Genomic DNA, 22,693 nt, shown 5'->3' with positions numbered 1-22,693 from the left:
AGGAACTTAAGTATCAAGAAGCGTTCAAGCCAATAGTCAATATTCACTAAATGGAAGATACATCTGGGTTTAAAATGACCCACAGTAGCATTTCTCGAGCCCCGTGAATGCACAGGCGTGTGCCATGACACATGCCCACGTCCCTGCACACCCCATGTCAAATCTTTTTGAAAATCATCCCCAAAGGGGCTGTGAAATTCTGAGCCAGGCAACAGAGCTGGGAGGGGCTTGGTGAAGGTCTCCTCCAGCCCCAGCCCCATCTCACAGATGGGGTGACTGAGCCTCACCCCAGTCTCCCATGCCCAGGCCAGAACTGATGCCAGGCCTTATGGTCACTCGGCACAGGGTTTTTTTTTTTTTTTTTTTTTGCCCTCTCAGAATAATAAGTGGCTTCAGGGAACGTGGTCATACAGGTGTCTCTGGGACAAATGGCTAATGCTAGGGTTTTGTTTCTGAATGTGCATGTCCTAAGCTGTCCCTCCCTTTTAGAATGCCTTCCCTCCATCCATCTATCACCGGCTCAACCCTCAAGTCCTAATTTCAGCCCTTACCTTATCTACCACGAAGCCTCCCTCAACCCCTTACTGCCCCTGTCCTCAAAAATCACAAATTGAACCTGATCGTGCAAATAATCCACCCTACCTGTGATGAGCGTTTCCTGCTACCCCAACCACCCTCATCCTTTGCTCATGGTTTCTCCCACCAGAAGACCCTTCCTCCCTTTCTCTGCCTGGCACATACTCCTAGATGCCCTCCCACTCCTAGGTGCCCAGCTCGGCTCTGAGCTCCTACAAAGCAGAGCCTGGGGTTCCCCTCCCTAGTCTCCCTTCAACCTCAGATGGAGCCCAAGGGAGACCCATTTGATCTGCTGTCTCCTTGATCTTTCCTAACTCCTACAGCATCGGAAAATTGCAATGCCCAGTGGTCACCTGTGAGGTGGGGAGCACTGGTTGGAGGTGAGGACATAGATCCAAGCCCTGACCCTGCCATCCATTTGCTGTGTGACTTCAGGCCAGTCTCTTCCCCTCTCTGGGCCTCAGTTTTCTCATCTGTAAAATGACAAAGCTGGATAAGACCGTCTCTGGGGAGAGCTCCACAGGTAGGGGACTGTCCTTACCTTGCTGAGCTCAGGGAAGTTCTGCAGATGACTGACCCCTTCTTCCTGACCCTGAGCTGAGGAAGCCCTTATATTAGGGAGCCTGATTAATGGCTTGGAATAATTAAAGGCTTAATAAGGCCCAGATAATTATCTAGAGGCTTGAAGAACAGGAGCCCCATTGCTCACGTGACGTTTCAGTCTGTTCCAATGTAAATAGCGTGGAAGACAAGAGTGGCTGGGAATCCTGGTGGCTGCATAAGAGCGGGTACCAGGGGCAGGATGTGGCTGCGCAAGCGGCCATCAGTGCTCACACTGTTCCCTCTCCTAGACCCAGCACCTCCCACAAGTCTGGGCACACAGAGGGCATGCATTTGTTTCTTCGAGAAACATTTATTGAGCACCTACTGTGTGCCATGCCTGTGCAGGGCACTGGGTTTATCTCAGTGAGTAGGCAGTTGGGCTTCCTGCCCTGAGAGAGTTTCTGGTGGCCAAAGGGGGAGACAGGCACTGTGCAAGTCAACAACCGCAAAGCCTATTGTTCCCGAGGGAGGCAAGGGTGATGAAAGCTACTAAACCAGAGAGATGGGACAGAGATGGAAGAACAAGGTGATCATCAGAACCCGGAGACCCGTGAGCAAGGGTTGTTGGAGCTGATGCCAGTGGGTGAGCAAAGACAGCTCTGCAAGACAGGGGCAAAGGTGTTTCAGACAGGGGCCAGCAAGTGCACAAGGCTTAGGAGATGCTGGCTGAGCCCACTGGGGTTTGTGTCCCCCAAGGTTCATTCACAGGGGGCACAAGGAGCTAATGGCTAAGTGAGGTGTCTTCAAAGGGACCCCCTGAAGATGCTATCATGCAGGACCAGGTGGGGGGGGGTGCTTTCCCTCAAGATCCAAACCTGGGAGAACTGAACGCAGGGGTGACTTCAGAGGCACAGGGGGAACCAGTCACAGACCTGGGACCAGGCGGCCTGGGGGTTTTCAGCCTCTGTTCTGCCCATCATGAGCTTCTTGGGGAGGCTTGGCTCGGAGGCCCCTTGAGGGCTTTTGTGCTTGAGGAACAGTCCCCAGGAGGCTGCTGGGGGCCTGGGGTTTTCCTTTCCCACCCCACACGGACTCCACAGGTCCAGGAAGATGAAGGAAGCCACTGTGCTCGTGTGCACGTGGGGCCACTGAGGCGAGGGCAGTGAGGGCCTGCCTGAGGTCACAAGCCGCGGCTGAAGCCAGGCTGGGAAGGATGAGAGCAGGACCCAGGGTGGCCAGACGGTCTCTACCCTGATCCAGGCCCTGAGCTGCAGGAGCCAGGTCCACAGATAGCATCGTCTTATCCCTGCTGACCCGCCCCCGACAGACAGACAGACAGGACTTAAATCCTCTTACTGCCCACAAATCCACCCTGGTGTGTCTTGACTGCAGTTTCCTGGCTCTCCCTGCCTCCCACCAGGGCCATCTGGGTATTAAGGAGCGTATTTGGGGTGGACAGCAGAAAGGACATGGGGCGGGAGAAACAGCAGAAACCCCTTGAATGAGTTCAGGGACCTGACCCAGTCCCAGCCACTGCCCTTGCAAGCTGTGTGGCCTTGGGCAGCTCCCTCAACCTCTCTGGGCCACTTTTGTTTAATCCTCTTTATGATGGATGAGGGAGTAGAACTCTATGCTGCTGCCAATAACAGCAGGACCCATGTACTGTGCATTCCCCTGTACCAGGCATCATGCTAAGTGTTTATTTACACTCACCTGCTTAATCCTCAGAACTACCCTATGAGGCGGGCACTTCAGCAATTTTCTCCATTTTATAGCTACAGAAACTAAGGCTCAGAGAAGTCAAGTCATTTGCTCAAGGTCATACAGCGAGTGAATGGCACAGCTGGGGGTTCAATGTGGATCCAAGGGCTCCAGAGCCCAGGCCAACACCTTCCAAGGCATACCCAACAGGGCTCCTCTCTTCTCCCGGGCCCCAGAATCGCCCTGCCTGGTTCCTTATAATGCCCTCTCTGCCTCCAGCTCTAAATTCAGTCATGCTTCCAGGACCAGCTGAGGCTCCTTCCTCCAGGGAGCCTTCCCTATCCTCCTTTCCTCCCTCTAACTCTCAGACGCTGGAGACTGGGCCGGTCCTGAAGCTCAGTGTCATCTTTTCCCTTCCCCACTGACCCGCCGGGGACCCAACATAGGGGACTCCAAGTCTAGCAGCCCTCACCTGCCTATGAGGATAGGGCTCTCCACATGGCCTGCCCAGGGCTTAGGGTTGAGGCAAGCCTGGGCCAGAGCTCCACCATCTATGTGTGCAAACAGCTCACTCGCTGCACATTTATGATGCACTTGTGTGCTGGGCTCTGGGAGGGGTCAGGGAGGCGCGGTGGAGAAGGAAGCCATGGACACCAATAACCATGGTGTGCAATCAAAGGGCATCAGAGTGATTGGGGAGGAGGGGTTTGAAGGCTGAAGCAAGGCAGGCAGATCACCCCACACTGCGCCCAGGGGAGACTGCATCTGCTGCTGCGTGGGGGTAGCAGGCACATCCCATGTTGGGCAAAGAGCCTAGCAAGGAAATATGCAGGGTAGACATTCAGGGCGAAGAGTGGGCCATGCAAGTGGACAAGTGAGAGATTTGCAAAGGAACCTGAGCTGGGAAAACACAGACCTTTTCTCCTCTGCCCCATTGTGTCAGCAATTTATTACCGCCCCTCAGCTCTGAAAGCACATTTCAGTGTATGTTCCATGATAAGCAATGGGACTCATTTAAGCATTTCTCCTTTACAGTGAGCATGATGTCAACCTTTCTTAGGAGAGGGCAGTGCACGAGGAAGAGGCTTCCTACAATTTCCAGTGTGGGTTGTGGTTGGCTATGTGAGTGTGTGCAGGTGAAGCCTGTCCCAGCCATGGGTCCAGAACTCAATCCCTCTGCAAACTTGCAGCTTCAGCCTGGGGCCAGCCCTTCCAAACAGAAATTAGAGCTACTCCCCATACCCTCACCCATCTGGCCCAGCCCCTCTGAAGGCCTCCTGCCCATGCCAGTGCCCAGACTCCTCTGTAAGTAGCCTCATGTTACCTCTATCCAGTCACCGGTAGCCCAGAGAGCCACACCCTGAGCTGTTCCACACGCAAGTCACACCCCAGCGCTCCCCTCTTTCATCCCCCCATGCTGCTTGCACACTGGTTCCCAACGTCTTAGTTGCCTGTTGTTTGCCCAGAAACTCTAGGCCAGCTCAGGCCATCTCCAGACTGGCCACACCAGCCAACATCTGTGCTATCCAGCAGGCTGAGCAATGCCTTCTCTAATGAGGCCTGAAGCCCTTCCGAGTTTGTCTTTCCTTGGGTACTCTCCCTCAGCCCTAGAGGACCATATAGAGCTTCCTTATGTCTTGCAGTGACTCTTTTATCATAGTTAATAACGCTTCATGTTAAACTTCCCCTGTTTGAGCTCCTGTGTGATTTCTATCCTCTAACTGGACTCAGACTGCTACACCCATTTGTCCCTCTCAGCAGCCAGAGCCCATCAGGCACCTAACTGAATGACCAAAGGGCATCCCTTAGGATTAGGGCAACTCTCTTTGGACAGACCACCAGCTTCCTTCAGGGCAGGGAGCTTGACTCAGGCATTTTCATCCCCCATTCTCCTAAAAGAATATGTATTATTGAAATAGGTATATCATGAGTACAAACAAAGCCTGGCTGGTTGGAAAAAATGACTGAATAAATGGGTGGATGGATGGATGGATGGACAGACGGATGGATGATGAACAAATGGATGAATGGTTATATAGTCTGATGGGTAGTGAGTGGATGGATGGATGGTTGGATGATGGACAAATGGATGGATGGTTATATAGATTGATGGCTGGGTGGATGGATGGATAACCAAATGTATGGATGGTTATATGGATTGATGGATAGTGAGTAGGTGGATGCATGGATGGATGGATTGATGATAGACAAATGGAGGGATGGTTATATAGATTGATGGGTGGGTGGATGGATGAATGGATGGATGAACAAATGGATGGATGGTTATATGGGTTGATGAGTGGGTGGGTGGATGGATAGATAGATAGATAACTGGACTGACATATTGAGCTCGTAATCTTTCCCTAGGTTATTAACTTTATAGACTATGGCTCTATCTTAAGATTTTTGTCTCTTTCATACTCCAGACCACTCTGAGTGCCTGGATCTCCCTTCCTCACTTCTAAAACTGAGCCTATTTTAACCCTCAATAAAAGTAGGATGAATGACTTAATTAACCAAATAACCAAATGAAATACAAGTCACATTCTCCTGAGCAAACTCATGGGGGTGGATTTTCCAACCTGCCCCTTGCCACTCTCTCAGTACTACCCCCAACCTGTTCTCCACCACCAAGCCTCCTGGCTTGGTCCAGTCCCTTCAGTCTCTCACACTGGAAACTTTAGGAATGAACCTGAACCTGAACCCTCACAGGAAGAGTGACTAGGGTCACACTGTACCAAAGGCTTTGCTTACTGGTGGTAAAAATTGAGGCACTTTTACTCCCCAAGGGAAACATAAACAGAACATAAATCCCATGTATCTAGGCAGGAAGGAATCCTGTCTCTGGCTAAGAGATTAACTTATCAGGGTTAGAAAATCACATGACTTTGACTTGCTGGCATTTACATCCCTGGGTGTTTCTTAGGTCATCTTGTCCTGTGTGATTCACTGGGTGTGAAGGGCATTCAGAGGGAAAAGGGGTTAGACATGTTCAGTGTGACCAGAAGGGCAGAGGCCTGGGAAGCAGATGCTGCCTCTTTAGGACAAAAATCTTGCTTGTAACTGGAGTAGACCAAAGACGGGGAAGCTGCCTAGAAGAGCAATGAACTCCCCATCACCTGAAGTTCGTGGCTCAGGGACAAGGTCCAGCTCTGGGAGCTGGAGAGTGGGAGAGGGAAACAGACAGCTCATGTCTGGATTGCAGGAAGGTTGTGTCACCATCCAGCTCTCAGACACCATGCATTCCCCTCCTCAGTGGACCTTAGTCCCCACATCCATAAAATGGAACTCCAGTCTCTGCCTGCCTGATTCATGGGGCTCCTATGAGGTTCTAGTTACAAGATGGGGCAAGCCGCCAGGCAAGGAGCACCGTGCCCAAAGTGCCACCATGGTGCTCTAACTTCAGACTCATCGTGCAGCTCTCCAGGGTCCTTTTTCAAAATAGGAGCGCCCCCAGGCAAAGAGGTGATACAGTCAACAGAGATGTCATCAACAGAGATGTCATCAACAGAGATGTGGTTATGTCTTCTTCTTCTCCCAGGCAGCGTTTGTGGCTCCAGGGACAGACAGAACCTGGAGACTGTATGTAGGGAACTGGCCTTAGGCACACAAAGAGTTTGCCTTGCTTGGCTGAAAGTTGCAGCTCAAGAGAAGTTGTTTAATGCAAGAGGGCAGTTCTATACAGCCTGTAGGAGCAGTCTGCTCCCCCTGGGGGTTGGACAGAGGAAGGAGCGGGGAGGTGAGGGAAGAGGGAGGAGGAGAGGAGGAGGAAGGGATAGGGCAGAAGTGAGGGAGGGAGACCCAGGCACTCAGGGAAGATAAAACAGCCCAGCTGGGCAGTCCAGCTTGTTGGTGATTACTAAGTATGGTTTTGCCTCAGTTTCCCCAGTGACTTGAAATAAGAAGTTCGCCTGAGCAGGGAGCTGGCCCACTTTCAGGCCTCCCAGTGGTCCTGCCTCAGCTCTGGTAGAAGAGTTCGCTGGATATCACCACGTAGCCCTGAAGGGCAAAGGAAATGATGGACCAGGTCAGAGGGTCAGAGGAGGCACAGGCAGGACCCCAGCCGCCCCCATAGCCTGGCTCTGAGTTCTGCTCTGCCATTCTTGTTTTGGTTTGTGAGGAGAGTCCTTTGCCTCTCTGGGCCTCAGTTTCCCAGTCTGTCACTTTGGGGGTAGTAACAGGCTCCACCTCACAAGGCCACTGTGAGGAGGCAGTGAGACCCCCCAGGAAGGCACTGGTTGCTCTTCCGACGGTGGATACCATTGATGCTTTATGAATGGGAGCCCAGAACCATGGATCATCTTCTCCAAGTCCAAATCTCTCCAGCAGAGTCAGGCACGCCCCCCCGATAGCTTCCCTATGCTACACTCCACTGCAGGAGCATTCTGGAGGGCTGCCGATCATTCATTCATTCATTCATTCATTCATTCAGTAAATCTTCATCAAGCCTCTACTACAAGCCAAGTTCTGTGGCAAGTGCTGGGAACCAGCAGAGAAGAAGCCAGACCCAGTTCCTGCCACAATGTAGCTCATAGTCTAGGACTATGTAGTCCAATAAGGCAACCACAATTGGTGGCTATGGCTAATTAGTCCTATGGCTAATTAAATTGAAATTCATTAAAATGAAATAAAATAAAAAATTCAGGTCCACAGTTGCACTAGCCACACTTCAGTGTTCAGTAGCCACACGCACCCATGACTGATCATGGTTACTGCTTTGGACAGTACAAACTTCCATCCTTGCAGAAAGTTCCATCAGACAGTACTGGACTAGGGACTTGTCACCTCTGACCCAGGGGCTGGGTCAAGGGCCAAGGTGGGTCAGCCACTAACCGTGCCTATTTTGGGAAGTCCCTAGGGAAATTCCCAAATAGCCCTGCTCCTCTGGGTACCAATTGTTCCTTCTCGTGGGGGCGGATCACCCAAGTGCCTTGAGACAGTAGTTCTTAAGGAGCAAGGGCATCCTCCCTGGAATTACATCAGCAGGCCACACTCATGGGGTATGAACGGCACAGGAGACACTGGGCTTGAGAGACCTGGGTTCAGCTTTCTGTCTTACGCATGTCTTGTTGAGTGAATTTCCTTTTATATCCCAGGTAGGATCTCTCCCTGGGCAGTGTTGTGATTGAATCTCACCCTGGGCCCATGATTTCAGATCCAGGGAAAGCAATTTTAGAAAGTTCAGGAAGTTCCCTACTCCCACCCAGCCTGCACAGTTTGTCTACAAAGCAGAAGGAGTCTCACTGTCATCTGCCCCAGATACCAAAGGGGTCGTGCCCATCCCAGGGCACAGGATCATGGGATAAGTGAAAGCCCCAATTCCCCGAGTGTGGCCTGGGATGATATTTTATGAGGACTAAAGGAAGAATGAAACCTTCGACCCAGCGTCTCTTGGCATCCTGGACTTTTCATTTCATTGTAGTTAAGGATTCATGGCCCGGTCTTTGCGGCAGCAGGTGGGGAGGGAGAGAGGTGACCCCCACGTCACTCAGTCCCTCTGAGTGAAGAAGGCCCCTCTCGTCACACCCAAAGGCTCTCACCTCATAGACAAAGATCTCAGGGGCAACATATTGGAGGTTGACCACACCAGGGAGGGCAATTCCCATGGCCAAGAGAGCTGCAGGCGAGAAAGAAGAAAGGATCGTCCCCTGGAGCCAGCCTGTGCTGAAGCCCTCATATGCATCACGGCACTGAGTCCTCACAGGCACCTGGGAGATGGATGCCATTATTATTATACCCATTTTACAGAAGGGGAAGCTGGGGCTCAGAGAGAAAAAGGAACTTGGTGAAGATCACACAGCTGCTACACAGATGTGTGCCAATGGGCATGCACACATGGGCTGCTAGACTTCAGAGGCCCCCTCTCACCCTCTGAGTCTGGAAAGTGGGAAGGGGGCTGGGATTGAGCACTGAGCAGATGTGGGGTACGGAGGGGGCCAGAGGGGCCTTGCTGGGGTGGAGGGCAGGGCTTACCATTGAGATGGTCCAGCAGGGGCTTCTCAAAAACGGTGCCCATCAGTGCACGCACCCGATCTGTCTGTGGCCACGGAGCCAGGGAGATGAGCCGGTCCCAGCCGAGGGGCCAGGAGAGATGGACAGTAAGGTGCATACATAAATACACACAGAGACAGACAGATAGACAACGGATGGGTGGCAAAGGCTGAGGCAGAGGGAGGAGGGCAGATCACCCATGTCCTGGGTTCAAGTGGGGCCCAGCAACACTCCCAGGGCTGGCTCTGCCTCCTCAGGATCACACCCAGTGGCAGTGCTCACCGGAGGACTGTGAACACTCACGCACTATGTGACCCACAGGTGGACTGGCCAGCAGACTGCCTGACACAGATGACCGACAGACAGACAGACTGACAGCTGGGCAGAAGGGGGGCATGTTGATGGCATGCCAGCTGACAAGTGGATGTATGGTGGCCGATGACCCAGTCACATCACCTGGCTGAAAGGACAGCTAACATTCATTGTCCAACCGACCGATGGACTCTTGGGTTGAGGGTTGGGTGACAGACCATCGACTGCCAGGCAGACTGACTGACTGGCCACTGTCCCCAAGCAGCCCGGGGAAGCCTGACTATAGTGGCAGACAGAAGCACACGGGTCCGCACACATACACAGACATGGCTTCCCCAGGCTTAAGACATGCCCCACCCAGGAGGGGGGTCTCTAGAGGCCACAGCCGCACACTCACATCAATGAAGCCCACGTTGGAGGAGGCCACCGTGAGCTGGACATCCCTGAAAGAGAAGCAGGAGAATTCAGGACAGGGTCTGGCACCTCCCCACCTCCAGGCTCCCTGGCTGACACCGTGACCTGGGGTAGTGGTGGACCCATTGCACACAAGAACACACTGAGGCTGCTGGGTCCAGGTGGGCTCGCTTACCCCAGCACAGACGTGGTCCCCTGAAGCTTCACCTTGGACACAGAGAGCTGGAGGCTCAAGTTCACTACCTGGGCATATGGGGAGAGCAGGATCAGAGGGCACAGAGGCACGAGAGGGGCACCAGCTACCCAGCCTCTCACCCATCCCCCGACTCATTCAGGCAGCAGGTGGCTGTGAAGTCCCCTCTATGCGCCAGGACCCACGCTGAACGCTGGGAACAACACAGTGTGAACAAGACAGACCAGCTCCCTGCCCTGGGAACGAGCCGCCAGCTGTGGGAGAGAGGGACTGTAACCACTGTAACCAGAAGCCATCCTTTCAGAGAGTGGCAGGGGCCAAAAACACAGAGAGGAGGTGCTGAGAAGGCTGACGGGGACCTTCTTACTCAGGGTGGGCCAGCAAGGCTGCAACATTTAAGCTGAGACCTGGAAGAGGAGGGGGAGCTGGCCATGCCAAGAGCCAGGGTGGGAGAGTCCTAGGCCAAGGGCTCAGCACATGCAAAGGTCCCGGGGCAGGAGTGTCCTGACATGTTCAAGGAACAGCGAAGACACTAGTGTGAGTAGAGCAAAGAGGGGACAGCACAGCAGGGAGGGAGGTCTCCGTGACAGTTACCCGCCTTCCGGCCAGCCCCACCGCACTCACCACATCCAGGGAGAAGAGGGACTGGAAAGCCGAGTTGGAGGCTGCGGCCAGGACCTCCACGAAGGGCTGCAGCCGCAGGGTGGCGTTGTTGGTGTGGAGCATGGCCACAGGTGTGGCACCCAGCCGCACCTTGAGCACCACGGGCATGGGCTCGGGGAACTGGCGGGCCACCTGGGGAGGCAGAGGCGGAGGAGGCCCTGCTGGGGCAGCGGCTGGCAGGCTCTCTGGTCAGTCACTCCTCCAATGCTGATTGGGCCACCATGGTGCCGCATGTGACTGGGCACAGAGGTGGGTCCCCCACAGGCCGCTGGACCAGACGAGGGGGTTGAGTCTCCCCGAGGAGGTGACCCTGAGCTTGGTCTTGAAGAAGGATAAGGGAAAGGGAGGAGAAAGACCTTCCAAATAGCAGACACTCACTGCTCAAGTGAAGGCACGGAGAGACAGAGTGTGATGTCTGGGCAGAAGGTGGAGCCTCCCCAAGATGGAGCAGTAGGTTTAAGGACAGATGCTGAACTTCACTTGGGGACAGATAAGAGCCAGCAGAGATCCCACGACCCGGAGAATCCCCACCCCCGTCCCCTATCTCAACCCCTGGAATGATCAGAAACATCACCGACCTCTGGGATGAGCCAGCCCAGTGCAGAGGTGTTCAGCAGGTTGTCATCCGACCTCTGAAATCAGCCCCCCAGGCCACAACAGGTTTTAGGGCAGCTGCTCCCAAGATAGATCACCACTGTCTCCCCCAAGCAATCGCTCCCCATAGCCCCTGTTTAATCCTTCCAACAGCCACCCTGTGGCGCCAACTCTAGCAGTCCCATCCCCCCACAATATGGCCTCTGGGGGGTCTCCCTAGGCTGGGCCACAGGGAGCTCTTGCCCCACAGGCCCTGGGCTGCAGGTCAGGCCCTCACCAGCTGCCCTGTGATGTCCAGGTTGAGGGCGCCGGACTTCTGCAGCAGCAGGAGCGCAGAGTCAAACAGGTGCTGGGAGAGGCCCACAGTGGCCATGGAGCCCTCAGTGCCCACATGCCTTGGCAACACAAAATGAGTGGCATCCGTGGGCAGGACGATGGGCTTGCCCAGCAGGAAGAGAACAGCCTGTGGGGGTAGGAGGGGGAAATGGGAGAAAAGCGGCAGGGCCTCAGCAGGGAGGTGGCTCCATGGCAGAACCTGGGCTCCTAGATGCCACTTCCTGCCCCCCCACTCCCTGCAAGATGCCATATGTCTAGCTCACACTTTTGCCCGTGTGGCGTGCCCCCCGGCTGGGACACTGTTCTGGCTCCTCCTCTCATTTCCCACTCCCCCACTCCTTTAGGAATCTTCTGGAACACCAAGGACTCCAGGGGCAGCAAGCCCCCAGCTCTGGGCTGGCCAGGAGGCACTTACATCGACTTCCAGGGAAATGTAGTCACTGGTGACAGTGGGCACATTGACCATGGAATAGCGGATCTGGGACTCAGGACCCACAGGGTTGAGGCCTTCATGAAACCAGGGTGGAGAAGAAAAGATGACATATTTAGCACTGCTCACCAACGTTTCACCTATCCAGAAAAGTTTATTTATTGTCTGATTATCCTGATTAGCCAGAGCCAGGCCACAAAACAAAAGAGGCAGAGCAAGCCTCTGAATAAGCAAATTTAAGTGGCAAAGTGCACACAGCCAGGATTAAACTACTCACAGCCTGCTGACTCTTAGTTTAGACACAATTCTAACAGGTATGGTTTCTGCTTTCCCCCTCGGTGGAAGACTAGTGACTCCAAGTTAGAAGGAAGGAGAAGGGCCCAGTTCAGGCACAAATATCCCCTGAGAAAGGTGAAAAGCAACCACAGAAAAAGAAGAGAGCTCTCACTTATCAAGGTCCAGACATTGGACTTACAGTATCTCATTCAATCCTCGTTACAGTCCTGTAGGGTTATTTTATACACATGCATGCACACATGCGCACACACACATACACACACGCACACACGGTCTGGTGAGGTTCAGTCTTACCCAGGAGTGTAATACCTAGTCAGTCTGACCCCAAGCTATGCTCTCCCCACCCCATCACACTGTCTTCTATGGGAACTCCAAGGGCACACCCCACTGGAGCCAGTTATGCAAGATCACAGAAGTCCAGCTTCCCTAACAGACCCTCCGAGCAGCCTTCAGGGAGGCACAGCTCAGAGCCCAACTCCTCTGAGCCTCAGAATACTCTTGCGGGGAAGTTTCAAAGGGCGAGGCCAGGCACGGTGGCTCACGCCTGTGATCCCAGCACTTTGGGAGGCCGAGGCAAGAGATGGTCTTTGGAATGAGGATTCTAGATTCTAGAATGATTCTAGATTCTAAGTGTCAATGGTCCTTGGATTCTCCAATGTTAAGACTCATGATTTCAAAATTGTAATTTTTTTCAGCTTTTTTGATCTAAGATATGCAGATTCTAGAACCAAAGACTTGGTTTTGGTTCTAGAATTTGGAGATTCCCAGATTTCATGAATAATTTTACTGTTTTGGGAGCTCACAATTCAGTCACCCTACAACTGACCCTCCTAGAGGTCGATCGTGATCCAGAGTGGAACCTTTGGAGGGTCCCAGGGGCTCCAGGGGGTCCCAGAGGCCCCACCCCCCTCCCCCGGCTCCCAGATCTTACCAATTAAAGTGCCCAGGTGGACATTGACGCCCTGCACTAGGTTGGAGATGCTCAGGCACAGCTGTGGTAAGACAGAGAGAAGGAGGCTGGGGTTAGGGCAGCCCTCAGGCTGGAGGGCATAAGGCTGGGAGGGATCTAGAGTCCCTGTCTAGAAGCCTTCCCAACCTGTACGCCATGCCTGGAACCCCTTCCTCCACCGGCCAGTGGGCATCTCCTAGGACCCCTTCCAGGCACCAAAGAAACAGAGGAGAAGCAGCCCAAAGGCTGATGGCAGTGTGAGCATAGGTCGCCAGGCACGGAAGGAAGAACAGGGGCCGTGGAGCCCAGCAGAGGTGGTCACAGCTGGGCTTGAGCAACTGAGGCAGGGAGTCTGCTGCAACGGGGCTCAGAGCTCACTCTTGAAGCTCAGCTGGTGGGAGGGTGGTGCCCACGCAGGGGCAGGCAGTGATCAGCAAGCCAGACCAGCCAAGCTTCAGATGCCAGGCCAGGGAGTTACAGAGGTTTCCCCTGGGCACCATGGGCAGCCAGATAAGTATATTATGCTGGAATCCGTGTGATAGAAGATGGGGGCAGAGGAGGAACTGCAAGGCCAGGGGCACTCACAGCCTTGACCAGGCAAGAGCTGGCGAGGCTGTGCAGGGCGAGGTCAAGAGGAAGAGGAGAGGGTGGGTCTTCTTTCCTGCAGTGCTGCCTGAAGCCCCTTGCCCAGAAGAGGCTGGCTATGAGAGCAGCAGGGGGACTACAAGGAGAGGAAGAGGCTGGACCAACAGGCAAAGTCAAGCCATCCACTTGGGCATCCCGCAGGACTCTCAAGAGGAGCTGCCCCACCTTCACCCCTTGAGCCTCGGTTTTCTCATCTGTAAGGTGGGCATGCTGCAGTCGCCCTCTGGGGGGCGTGGGGTGGCATGCAGGAGGTTGACTTCGTCTCTACTACTGCCCCTTAAAGCTGTAGTGGGGTTGGGATGGGATAGGGCAGGGAGAAAATGAGCTCCCCCGGGCAGGGGGACCCTAGCCCCTGCCTGGGCTACCCTCTCTCACCAAGTCAGCTCCATGCAGACAATGACAAGAGCTAAAACAGCAATAATAATAGCAGCACCCACTCTGTCCACCACTGTCCCGAACTCTTCTGAAATGTTAATGCATCGCCCCACAAAGGAGGGGCTTTGTCTCTTTCAGTACAGATGTGGAACCAGAAGCAGAGACCATGCACATCTGGAAAGGACCAAGACCCATCCAGGCAACAGCTGGCCCCATGCCCACACCCTCTTTCACTCTCGTTCTGTCTTCTTTTCACACACCACAGGCCCACGAACCCCACTCCATCTACCCTCTGGCATGAAATTGGGGCTGTCCCAAGAGGATGAACCTCCTTCCCCTCCAACCCCATAAACTCTGCCCTCATTTGTATCTCCCCATCACTCCCCTGGACCCTGGCACCAGCCTCCTCCCTGCCTTCATGGGGACCATGAAGGGGCTTCTTTTTTTTTAATCCCAAGCAAAGTACCCGCTGCCTGAAATCCCACTCTTTCTTCACTATGCCTTCTTGGTGAAGCCATGCCCTCCTTTCTGAGAAATCTGCAAGCCCTTTACCTTGTTACTCAAGACAGCTTTAATGTGCTTCTGCAGCAGGACCAGCAGTGCATGGGAGGTGCTGAGGGAGAAACAGAGAAAGAGTTCCTGGGCTGCCAAACACATTGGGTCCCGTCGCTCAGCACAGTCGCGCGTCTGGGAAGAGAAGTCTCTGTCCTCAGCCAGGAGGTCCATCAATCCCATTCGATGCCCTGCCACCTGCCACACACGGTGCTGGCATAATTGGCCCCATAGATAAGGAAATTGAGTCTCAAAAGAGAGGGTCATTTATCTCAAGGTTTGGAAATGGCCAAGAATGTGGCAAGTGAGACCGAGAGGGCATTGCAAAAGCCAGACGTGGCCATGACCTCGGCCAGCTGGCTTCGTGGCCACTCTAAGCCTAGTGAAGGTTGGGTTAGGGGCTCGAGCTGGGATCCTGGGTCTGCTTCATGCTTTGGGTCCAATTTTCTGTAACACACCTAATAAAATACCTTCCTGGCTCTGGGCCTCCGTTTCCCCTTTAAACAACTCAACAGTGCTCCATAGGCACCAATGGTTCCTTGATTTGCAAAAATGTGGATCCAAGCCACAGCCCAACCTTGCTGAACCAGCTCCCTGGGGAGGTAGGAGGGTGGTGTCTGTGTTTCCAAAGCCTCTTGGCTTCCATCTCCCCTTCAATCAGCTGTGAGCATCCCTTGCCTGTGAGGACAGTGAGGGGTCACGAGTCACACGTGATGATCACGGGACACAAGTGTGAATGGATTTATACAGCCACACCCCTCTCTGGGGAAAAACCTCAGTCTTGATGCAAACATTGCATTCTTCTAAGCCTCCAAGATGCTCAACACCTCAGCAAGCCCTGCTCACATTGGGAAGGTACAGACATCATCTAGGGGGATTTGCAAGCCATGGGATTAGTCAGGCTGCCTGGGCTTGAATCTGGCTACACCATTTGTCAGCTGGTAGTCTTAGGCAAGTCACTTAACTGCTCTGGGCCTCCGTTTGCTCTCCTGTAAAATGCAGGAAATACTTAACACCTACCTGGTAGGATACTGTGAGGATCAAACGCAATGATCCACCGAAAGGGCCTGGAACAGTGCTCAGCACACACAGGTGCTCTGGAGGCCGGAGCTGCGGTCAGCCTTTATGCAGAAGGGAGCCGCCACCTGCGAGAGCTCGCTCTTGGCGGGTCCCGCCCCTCCCTGGCTTCCATCTCTGTAAGGAGCGGTGGGTCTCCAAGGTCCTAACAGCCAGTCTGATCCACCCAAAATCTCTCCCCAAAGAGTGTGCTAATAGCCAGTGTGTATTGTCACGTGGTGGAAAGGGAATGGAAAGTGTATTGTCAAGGGGATGGAAAGATCCCAGGTTCTGGCTGCTCACTTACTGTGTGACCTCAGGCATGCCTCTCCCCCTCTCTGAGCCTCAGTGTACTCCATCATAAAACAAACACAATAATGGGGGCCTCTCAGGCCCTTGTGGCCATTGGTGAAAGTCCTGAGTGGGCAGCTCAGAAAACAGCAGCACAGCTTTTGCATCTGGGATTCCTGTGGCCCTGCCCTCACCAGACACCCACCTGTTACTGCCATCAAACTCGTTGGCGTGGCCTGAGAATGAAGAACAGGTAGAGATGCTGACCACGGGGGTCCTGATGGAGCTCTGGGTTACACGGGTGTCAGCCAGCAGTTCCACAGGCAGCGTCAGCTCCAGGGGCTCTGCGGCGCTGCAGGGAGGACAGTCCTGAGTCCGAGCAGCACCGCCCAGCAGAGCCTACGGTGACTGACAAGAGATCTTACAAACTCCCCAGCCCCTGCCTGCCCTCCACTTGGCCCAGGCAGGCCCCCCGCTCCCAGAGTGAGATGGCCGTACCTGGGGCAGGCCCACAGCCCCCGGCCCCAAGACTCCACTTGGGGTCATGGACGTTGCAGCAGTGGGTGTGAGCACTGGCTGTCCGGAGCCTCTCACTGTGAGACCCTGGGCCAGCCATTTACCCTTCTGAGCCTCAGTTTCCTCTTCTGCAAAATGGACATAAGTTTGGTGGGACCTATGTCGCAGGGCTGTGCTGAGTTTCCTGTGAGATAATCACAGAGCCTGGCCCACAGGAAGCATGCATACAATCATAGTGTCAGGGTAGAGGAGCAAGATAAAACACCCCTCTGACTGCACGGCTCATGGTGTGAAAATTCAATGCGGTAACATGTAAGATGCCAGGCACACAAAAATAACTCTGATCATTATGCTTATTGAGCGTCTCTCACATGCCTTGCCCTGGGAAAGGGAGGACAGTCATTATAATCACAGCAATGAACCCATTGGCACGCTGCAGAAGTTCATCCCATTTTACAGATGAGGAAGCTGAGGGCTAAACAAGTGAAGTGACTCTGCCCAGTTGCAGAGCTGTTGAGCAGGGTTCTCAGAAATGCTCTCACTATCTTGCTCCCCTCCAAGGGTGAGGCGAGACAGAGCACTGGACAGGGAGTCAAGAGGCCTGGATGAGAGTCCTAGAGGGGTTGCTACCCCCCATCCCCTCACTGTGCCCCCTCGGAGCATCCCCGAAACCCTTCTCACCCCCTAACAAGGAGATCTGCTCACCGAAACACCTTGAAAGTGAAATTAGCTGCTGCCAGCAGGCGCACTCCAAAACCAGCAATGAATTTCAGGTGGAGGCGGGGCACACGGACATTCAGAATCCGGATCCTGCAGGGTAGTAATCAAGATGACAGGATGGCCCCCATTAAACCATGAGATCAACTCTGAGGTGGGTGCTCTGAGTCATACCCACACGATGTTATGAAGAAGGGCTTTCTGACAATTGGAACCATGAGGTGAGGGGGAGGTGGTGAGTTCTCCATCACCACGGGGCAGGCAACCAAGGTTGGACACCAGCTGGTAGGGAGAACATGCAGAGGGGGCCCCTGCTTTGGGTAGGACTTGGGTGAGATGATTGCTCAGGTTTTTGACAGTTTCTGACACCTGCCTGGAAAATTGGAAAGGTTGGAAAAGAAAAACTTCAGGAACCACAGAAGGCAGAAATCCTCTCTCTGGTATCCTAGTCAATGTCTGCAGCTCGCAGCCTACAGCAACAGAAACTCCCCCACTTCAAATCTCCAAGCACTCTCCAGCTAACCTGTGATATCTTTTATTTCCTAAATGAAAGTCATTTCTGCACAGTACAGTTCAGGTCCCCTGTACAGAAGCTGCTTCTGTGCACGCAACAATCCTGGGTTCGATCCCGTGTCTACAAATGAGAACCATGGGTGCTGTTTTCAAACAGCCACGTGGTGTCCATTGTGTGACCAGACCACAAGCGATTTAGGCATCTTTGGTCGTTGGGTATTTACGTCCAGTTCTCTACCTTTATTAACCGTACCATGAACTGCATTTCAGCTCTACCTAAGAGATCTCAAACTGGTGGCCCCCAAGCCAGATTTGTTTGTTTGTTTGTTTGTTTTAACCACCCACCCATTGTTCCAGGGTCTTAAAGTCTTAAATGTTTTTTGTTTGTTTGTTTGTTTGTGTTTGTTTATTTTGAGACGGAGTTTCACTCTTGTCGCCCAGGCTGGAGTGCAATGGCACGATCTCGGCTCACTGTAACCTCTGCCTCCCAGGTTCAAGAGATTCTCCCACCTCAGCCTCCCAAGTAGCTGGGATTACAGGCACCTGCCACCATGCCCAGCTGATTTTTGTATTTTTAGTTGAGATGGGGTTTCACCATGTTAGCCAAGCTGGTCTTGAACTCCTGACCTCAGGTGATCCACCCGCCTCAGCCTCCCAAAGTGCTGGGATTACAGGTGTGGGCCACCAAGCCTGACCTTTAAATGTTTTTTAATTAGTTGCTATCATTCCAAATTTGATGGATTCTAGATGTATATTTTCTCTTGGAAACCCAAAGATCCGACAGTAGTGAGCCTGAGTTCCTATGTGGAAGGCAGCTATTGACCAGCCCTGGGGGTGTCTAAGTTTGGGATGCTCCACCTCCCTATGCCTTTAGTCTCTGCATTAAGCAGGGTGGCGTGGAGGTAAGGGAGGCTCAGATTCATGTCTAAATTCAGTGTCCAGTTTCTAGAAACAGAGGGTCCTGCCAGCCCTGGGGACCCAGGAGCCAGTCTTAGCCTCTGAGGGCAGAAATTCACTAATTCAGAGGCACCAGGCACCAGCATCTCCACCTTGAGTCCGTCTCTTAAATCATCTTGTGACCCACTCACCTGGTGGGAGGGAGCACTCACCTTCAGTGAAGAGTGCTCATCTGGTGGACTGGAACACTTTGCCTGGTGGATAGGAGCACCTGCCCAGCAGGCAGGAGCACACACCCAGTGGACTGAAGCACCCACCTGGCAAGCAGGAACACTCCACTTGGTGGCAGGAGCACCTTCTCTGGACAAGGGGAGCACTCACCTGGTAGGCTGAAGCACCTCTCCACTCCAGTCCAGGAAATGAGGGACAGTGACCTGCAGGGCCCGCTGTAGAGGGGCTTTCCCAATTTCAGACACTGTGGGGCCAGGGTAGACTGAGGTCAGGGTGCCCTCGAGAACCACCAAGTAGCAAGAACACACTGCCTGCCATCTACCCTGCACCTTGGGCAGAGGGTACTCAGACTGGAAGGGGTAGACTTGCTCCAAGCATGTGTGGAGGGCAGCTGACTCCCCACGAGCCCACCTTGGGTGCGCCACTCGCACCAGGCCTTCTCCCCCTAGGCATGACCTCCTTCCCCCACTCTGCCTCTCAAAATCCTGCTGATTCTTCCCATCCTTCAAAAGCAACAAAATCCTTTGCCCTCTTGCAAGGTTCCAACCAGATCCCACCTCCTCTGGGAGCCTTCCCTAAGTTCCCAAGCAGAACGAGCATCTCCCAGTCATTCCTGGCCTGCTGCGGAGGCACCCATGGGAGCAGAGGGGACATCCCTTGGGAGGGGAGGGGACAGCCTCACCTGGAGGCTGAGGACTCAAGAGTCTCTTAGATCCTGGGTTCCAACCCCAGTGCTCACTGTTACTCACTGCCTCTGTGCCTCAGTTTCCCCATCTATACATTTGCAATGATTCTAATGTTATCTGTCACGTAGGATCATTGTAAACACTCACTGCACAGCAAATGCTAGCTACTACCATTGCTATTTATTTTTGTAATAATAGCGGCGATCACTTATGTCATGATCCTGTAGTGCCAGGCCCTGTTCTGAGTGCTCTACTTTTCCTACTATCATGCCCACTTTACAGAGAGGTGAGGGCACCTGGCCGGGAGAAGCTGGCTTTGGACAAGGGACCTGGTTGCCGAGCCTCTGGGCATCCTCACTCACCTGTGCTGCTGGGCCCCGGAGAGGTTTTAATTAAATGGGAGTTGAATTAAAATAAGAGGTAATGGTGCTGGAAGTGAGCTTCAGATGAGGAGTCAAGAGGCCTGCCCACTGCTGAGACTCACTGTGGGAACTTGGGAAGTCCCTGCACCTCTCTGGGTCTTAGTCTCCCCCAACAAGAAGCATAAAGGCGGCGGTTTCCATGTTTCCCAGCACCCCTCTCCCACCTAACCATCTGCAGCTGAGCTGGGACTCACACCCAGACCTCAGACTCCATCTACAGTGCTCCTTTGACACAGGGTTTGAACTCTGGGGCTTGCAGGATGGGGTGGGGAGGACACTGGAAGTAGCCACTAAGCCCAGCCTGTGGAGCAATGCGTCCAGCGTGGGCCTCCAGCCAGATTTCTGCCAAGAACAAACACAGGCAGGCAAGCGGGGGAGGGCTCCCTAGGAACACAGGAGGCTTGCACAGGACAGGCAGAGGGCAGGAAGGCAGCAGAGGGCGCGGACCTCATGGCCCTACCTGCGGGCATCCATGAATGGCTCCATGTCACGCTCTGGCACGGATCACTGACCCCTTTCATTGCCTGCCCATCAGCCCGGATACAAGGTCCCGGAAGGCTGCGTGTACCCAGGGGTGAGGGAACCCGGCTACTTCCCTGAGCCCCTGCTTCGTGTCCTGGGCCACTGAAAGTCCCATCTACTGTCTGACCTGACTTTCTCACACGATCATCTGAGTTTGGCCTTGGGGAAAACAGCTTCTGATCTCCGGCTTTGGTGGGAAACCAAATTCTCACCGAGAGGCAGCTCGAGGTGAATAAACATGTTTGTGCTGGCGTCCTGGACCTTGGCAATGTCTGTGCCTCCCTGGGCCTAAGTTTCCTCATTGTGCCCTCCGTAGGGGATTGGGGCAAGACTTGGAAGGATCTAGCAGCAAAGCCATAAGACAGAGCCCTCACACAAGCGGGACCCAGTGAGCAGATGGTTCTCTCACATGGAGCTCAATAACTTTAGAACACTGCCTGCATCACGGTGCTGGACAGATCTCTCCCAAGCACACATGTGCGTGCACACGCCACATACACAAACCTGTACACCCAGGGTGCACAGCCGTACCTGTGCACACACATCCAGGCAGTGTCATGGGCTTGCACACTCCCCGACACTTAAGTACACACGTGGGCACAGCTCTATGAAATTTCAAACTCTTAAGTAGACACACACAGGTAAAAACAGCCCCTCAAACCGACCTATGCCTACATCACTAAAGCACGTGAGCAAACCATGTGTGCACACTTGCACACTGGCCACGTGACGTACTCCCCCTCACGCATTTATGTAATAAGCATTTGTTGAGCAGCGCCGTGTGTCCGGCACTGTCTGGGTGCCAGGGACACAATTTCCGATTAAAATCTGGGTCCTCATGGGGCTTTTGAGTTCACAGATGCACACACACACCTAGGACTGCGCACGCATGTACAGGCTCGCAGGTACTCGCTGGGTGGCACACCCCTTACCATAGCTCAATGCTGCTTTGTTGAGTCGGACCACGGTGCCTGGTGTGGAGGCACTGACCATGGGCAGCAGCAGTGCCAGCAGCAGGCCCAGCCTATGTGCCCAAGCCATGGCTGCCCTGGCCGCTGGCCACAGGATCTGTGGGCTGGGTTAGAAACAAGCATCAGGGAGCTCAGCCAGAACAGCCCACCCCTGAGCCGCCAGAAGCCCACTCCAGCCTGGAGGGAACAAGCCCTGACTGGTGACCCCAGCCCTACCCCAGGCCCACAGACATCCGTTTTTGCATCTCTGCATTGGTAACCATCATCCTGCCTTGCTTGCTTCATCAGGAATCACGGGGGAGTCTCTTCTGGAAATGACCCCGAATGCCCAGAGAAGAAAGTCTTGTCTAGGGCCACACAGTGGACTGGGACCAGGTGCAGGACCCAAGCCATGGCAGAGAAGGATGGTGAGCCTCCCAAATGGGGAGACTGAGGGTAGTTTCCTGTCCTAAGAAGAGGCCCAGGACTGTGTCACCTGATGCCGGAGTCCAGCCCAGTGTGACAGCCCAGCCTGGTGTCCAGCTGTCCAAACTCAGCCAGGGGAAGACCCAGGGTGGCTCCTGTCCTCATCCCCTCCTGGCCAGGTGAGAAATGGCCTAAGAGTAGGCCTCTCACATGGCCCGCATCCACTCCTGACGCAGTCTGGCCAAGTAGGCAGATCTGTGTCTGACTCAGGGAGACGGAGCCAGGCAGGAATGAGGGACTGCTGCTCGGGTGGGTCAGCTGAGACCCAGGATGGTGGCACTTGCCCAGGTCCCGCAGCAAGGCCAGGGATGGAAGGACCCTTCTGCAGAGGGTGGCTGGAGGTAGCATCCCCACTGAACAGATAAAGAAGCCGAGACTCCTCGGAGGTGGAGTACCAGCCCAATCCCATGCCTACCTCAGGTGGTTCCTGAGACAGGTGAACTCTCAGCCCCAGGGTAGCCCTCCTCTGCCCCAGGCAGGCAAATGCAGAGGCTACTTTATAAGGCTCCTAATGTGCAGGGTCCACTGGGAAGGGACCCAGGGCGCGGCAAGTTTGCTTGTGGTTGCAAGTGTTTTCCCTGCAAACATGGCCTTTGCCAAAGTGTCTCATCCCACATGTGTGCTGGGGCTGCCACGTAGCCAGTAGCCGGGCCCAGCTCCCAACCACTACGAGCCCCTGGGGCTACGCAGCTATGGCCTTAGGGGCCAGGAGATCTCTGGAAGGAAAACTGCTTCTAGGAGGGTACCCTTATGCCCAGCCAAGGCCTGGGAGGATGGGGCCTATGAGGACCCTATCTCCCCTCCATAGGCAGGGGGATGCCTGCAATGACCCCTC

General features: G+C 54.1%; 1 protein-coding gene across 1 annotated transcript; it reads right to left on the bottom strand.

The window, feature by feature from the left end:
- Nucleotides 1–6,451: 6,451 nt before the first annotated feature.
- On the bottom strand, nucleotides 6,452–22,456 carry BPIFB2 (BPI fold containing family B member 2). Its single transcript, XM_033186114.1, has 16 exons — nucleotides 22,274–22,456; nucleotides 21,355–21,497; nucleotides 18,943–19,036; nucleotides 17,140–17,244; nucleotides 16,124–16,270; nucleotides 14,572–14,632; nucleotides 12,982–13,042; nucleotides 11,739–11,830; nucleotides 11,265–11,450; nucleotides 10,972–11,025; nucleotides 10,355–10,525; nucleotides 9,713–9,780; nucleotides 9,521–9,566; nucleotides 8,794–8,857; nucleotides 8,361–8,437; nucleotides 6,452–6,819 (listed from the first exon to the last, which is right to left on the bottom strand). The coding sequence occupies exons 2-16, from the start codon at nucleotides 21,461–21,463 to the stop codon at nucleotides 6,778–6,780; spliced, it is 1,377 nt and encodes a 458-aa protein (XP_033042005.1). The 5' UTR covers nucleotides 21,464–21,497; nucleotides 22,274–22,456; the 3' UTR covers nucleotides 6,452–6,777.
- Between the last annotated feature and the right edge of the window lie 237 nt (nucleotides 22,457–22,693).

The sequence above is a fragment of the Trachypithecus francoisi genome, unplaced genomic scaffold (assembly GCF_009764315.1).
Source record: "Trachypithecus francoisi isolate TF-2019V2 unplaced genomic scaffold, Tfra_2.0 Lachesis_group21, whole genome shotgun sequence".
In the NCBI taxonomy this organism is placed as follows: Eukaryota; Metazoa; Chordata; class Mammalia; order Primates; family Cercopithecidae; genus Trachypithecus; species Trachypithecus francoisi.
Note: the sequence above shows the minus strand (reverse complement) of the source record. Positions and strands in the feature narration are given on the sequence as shown.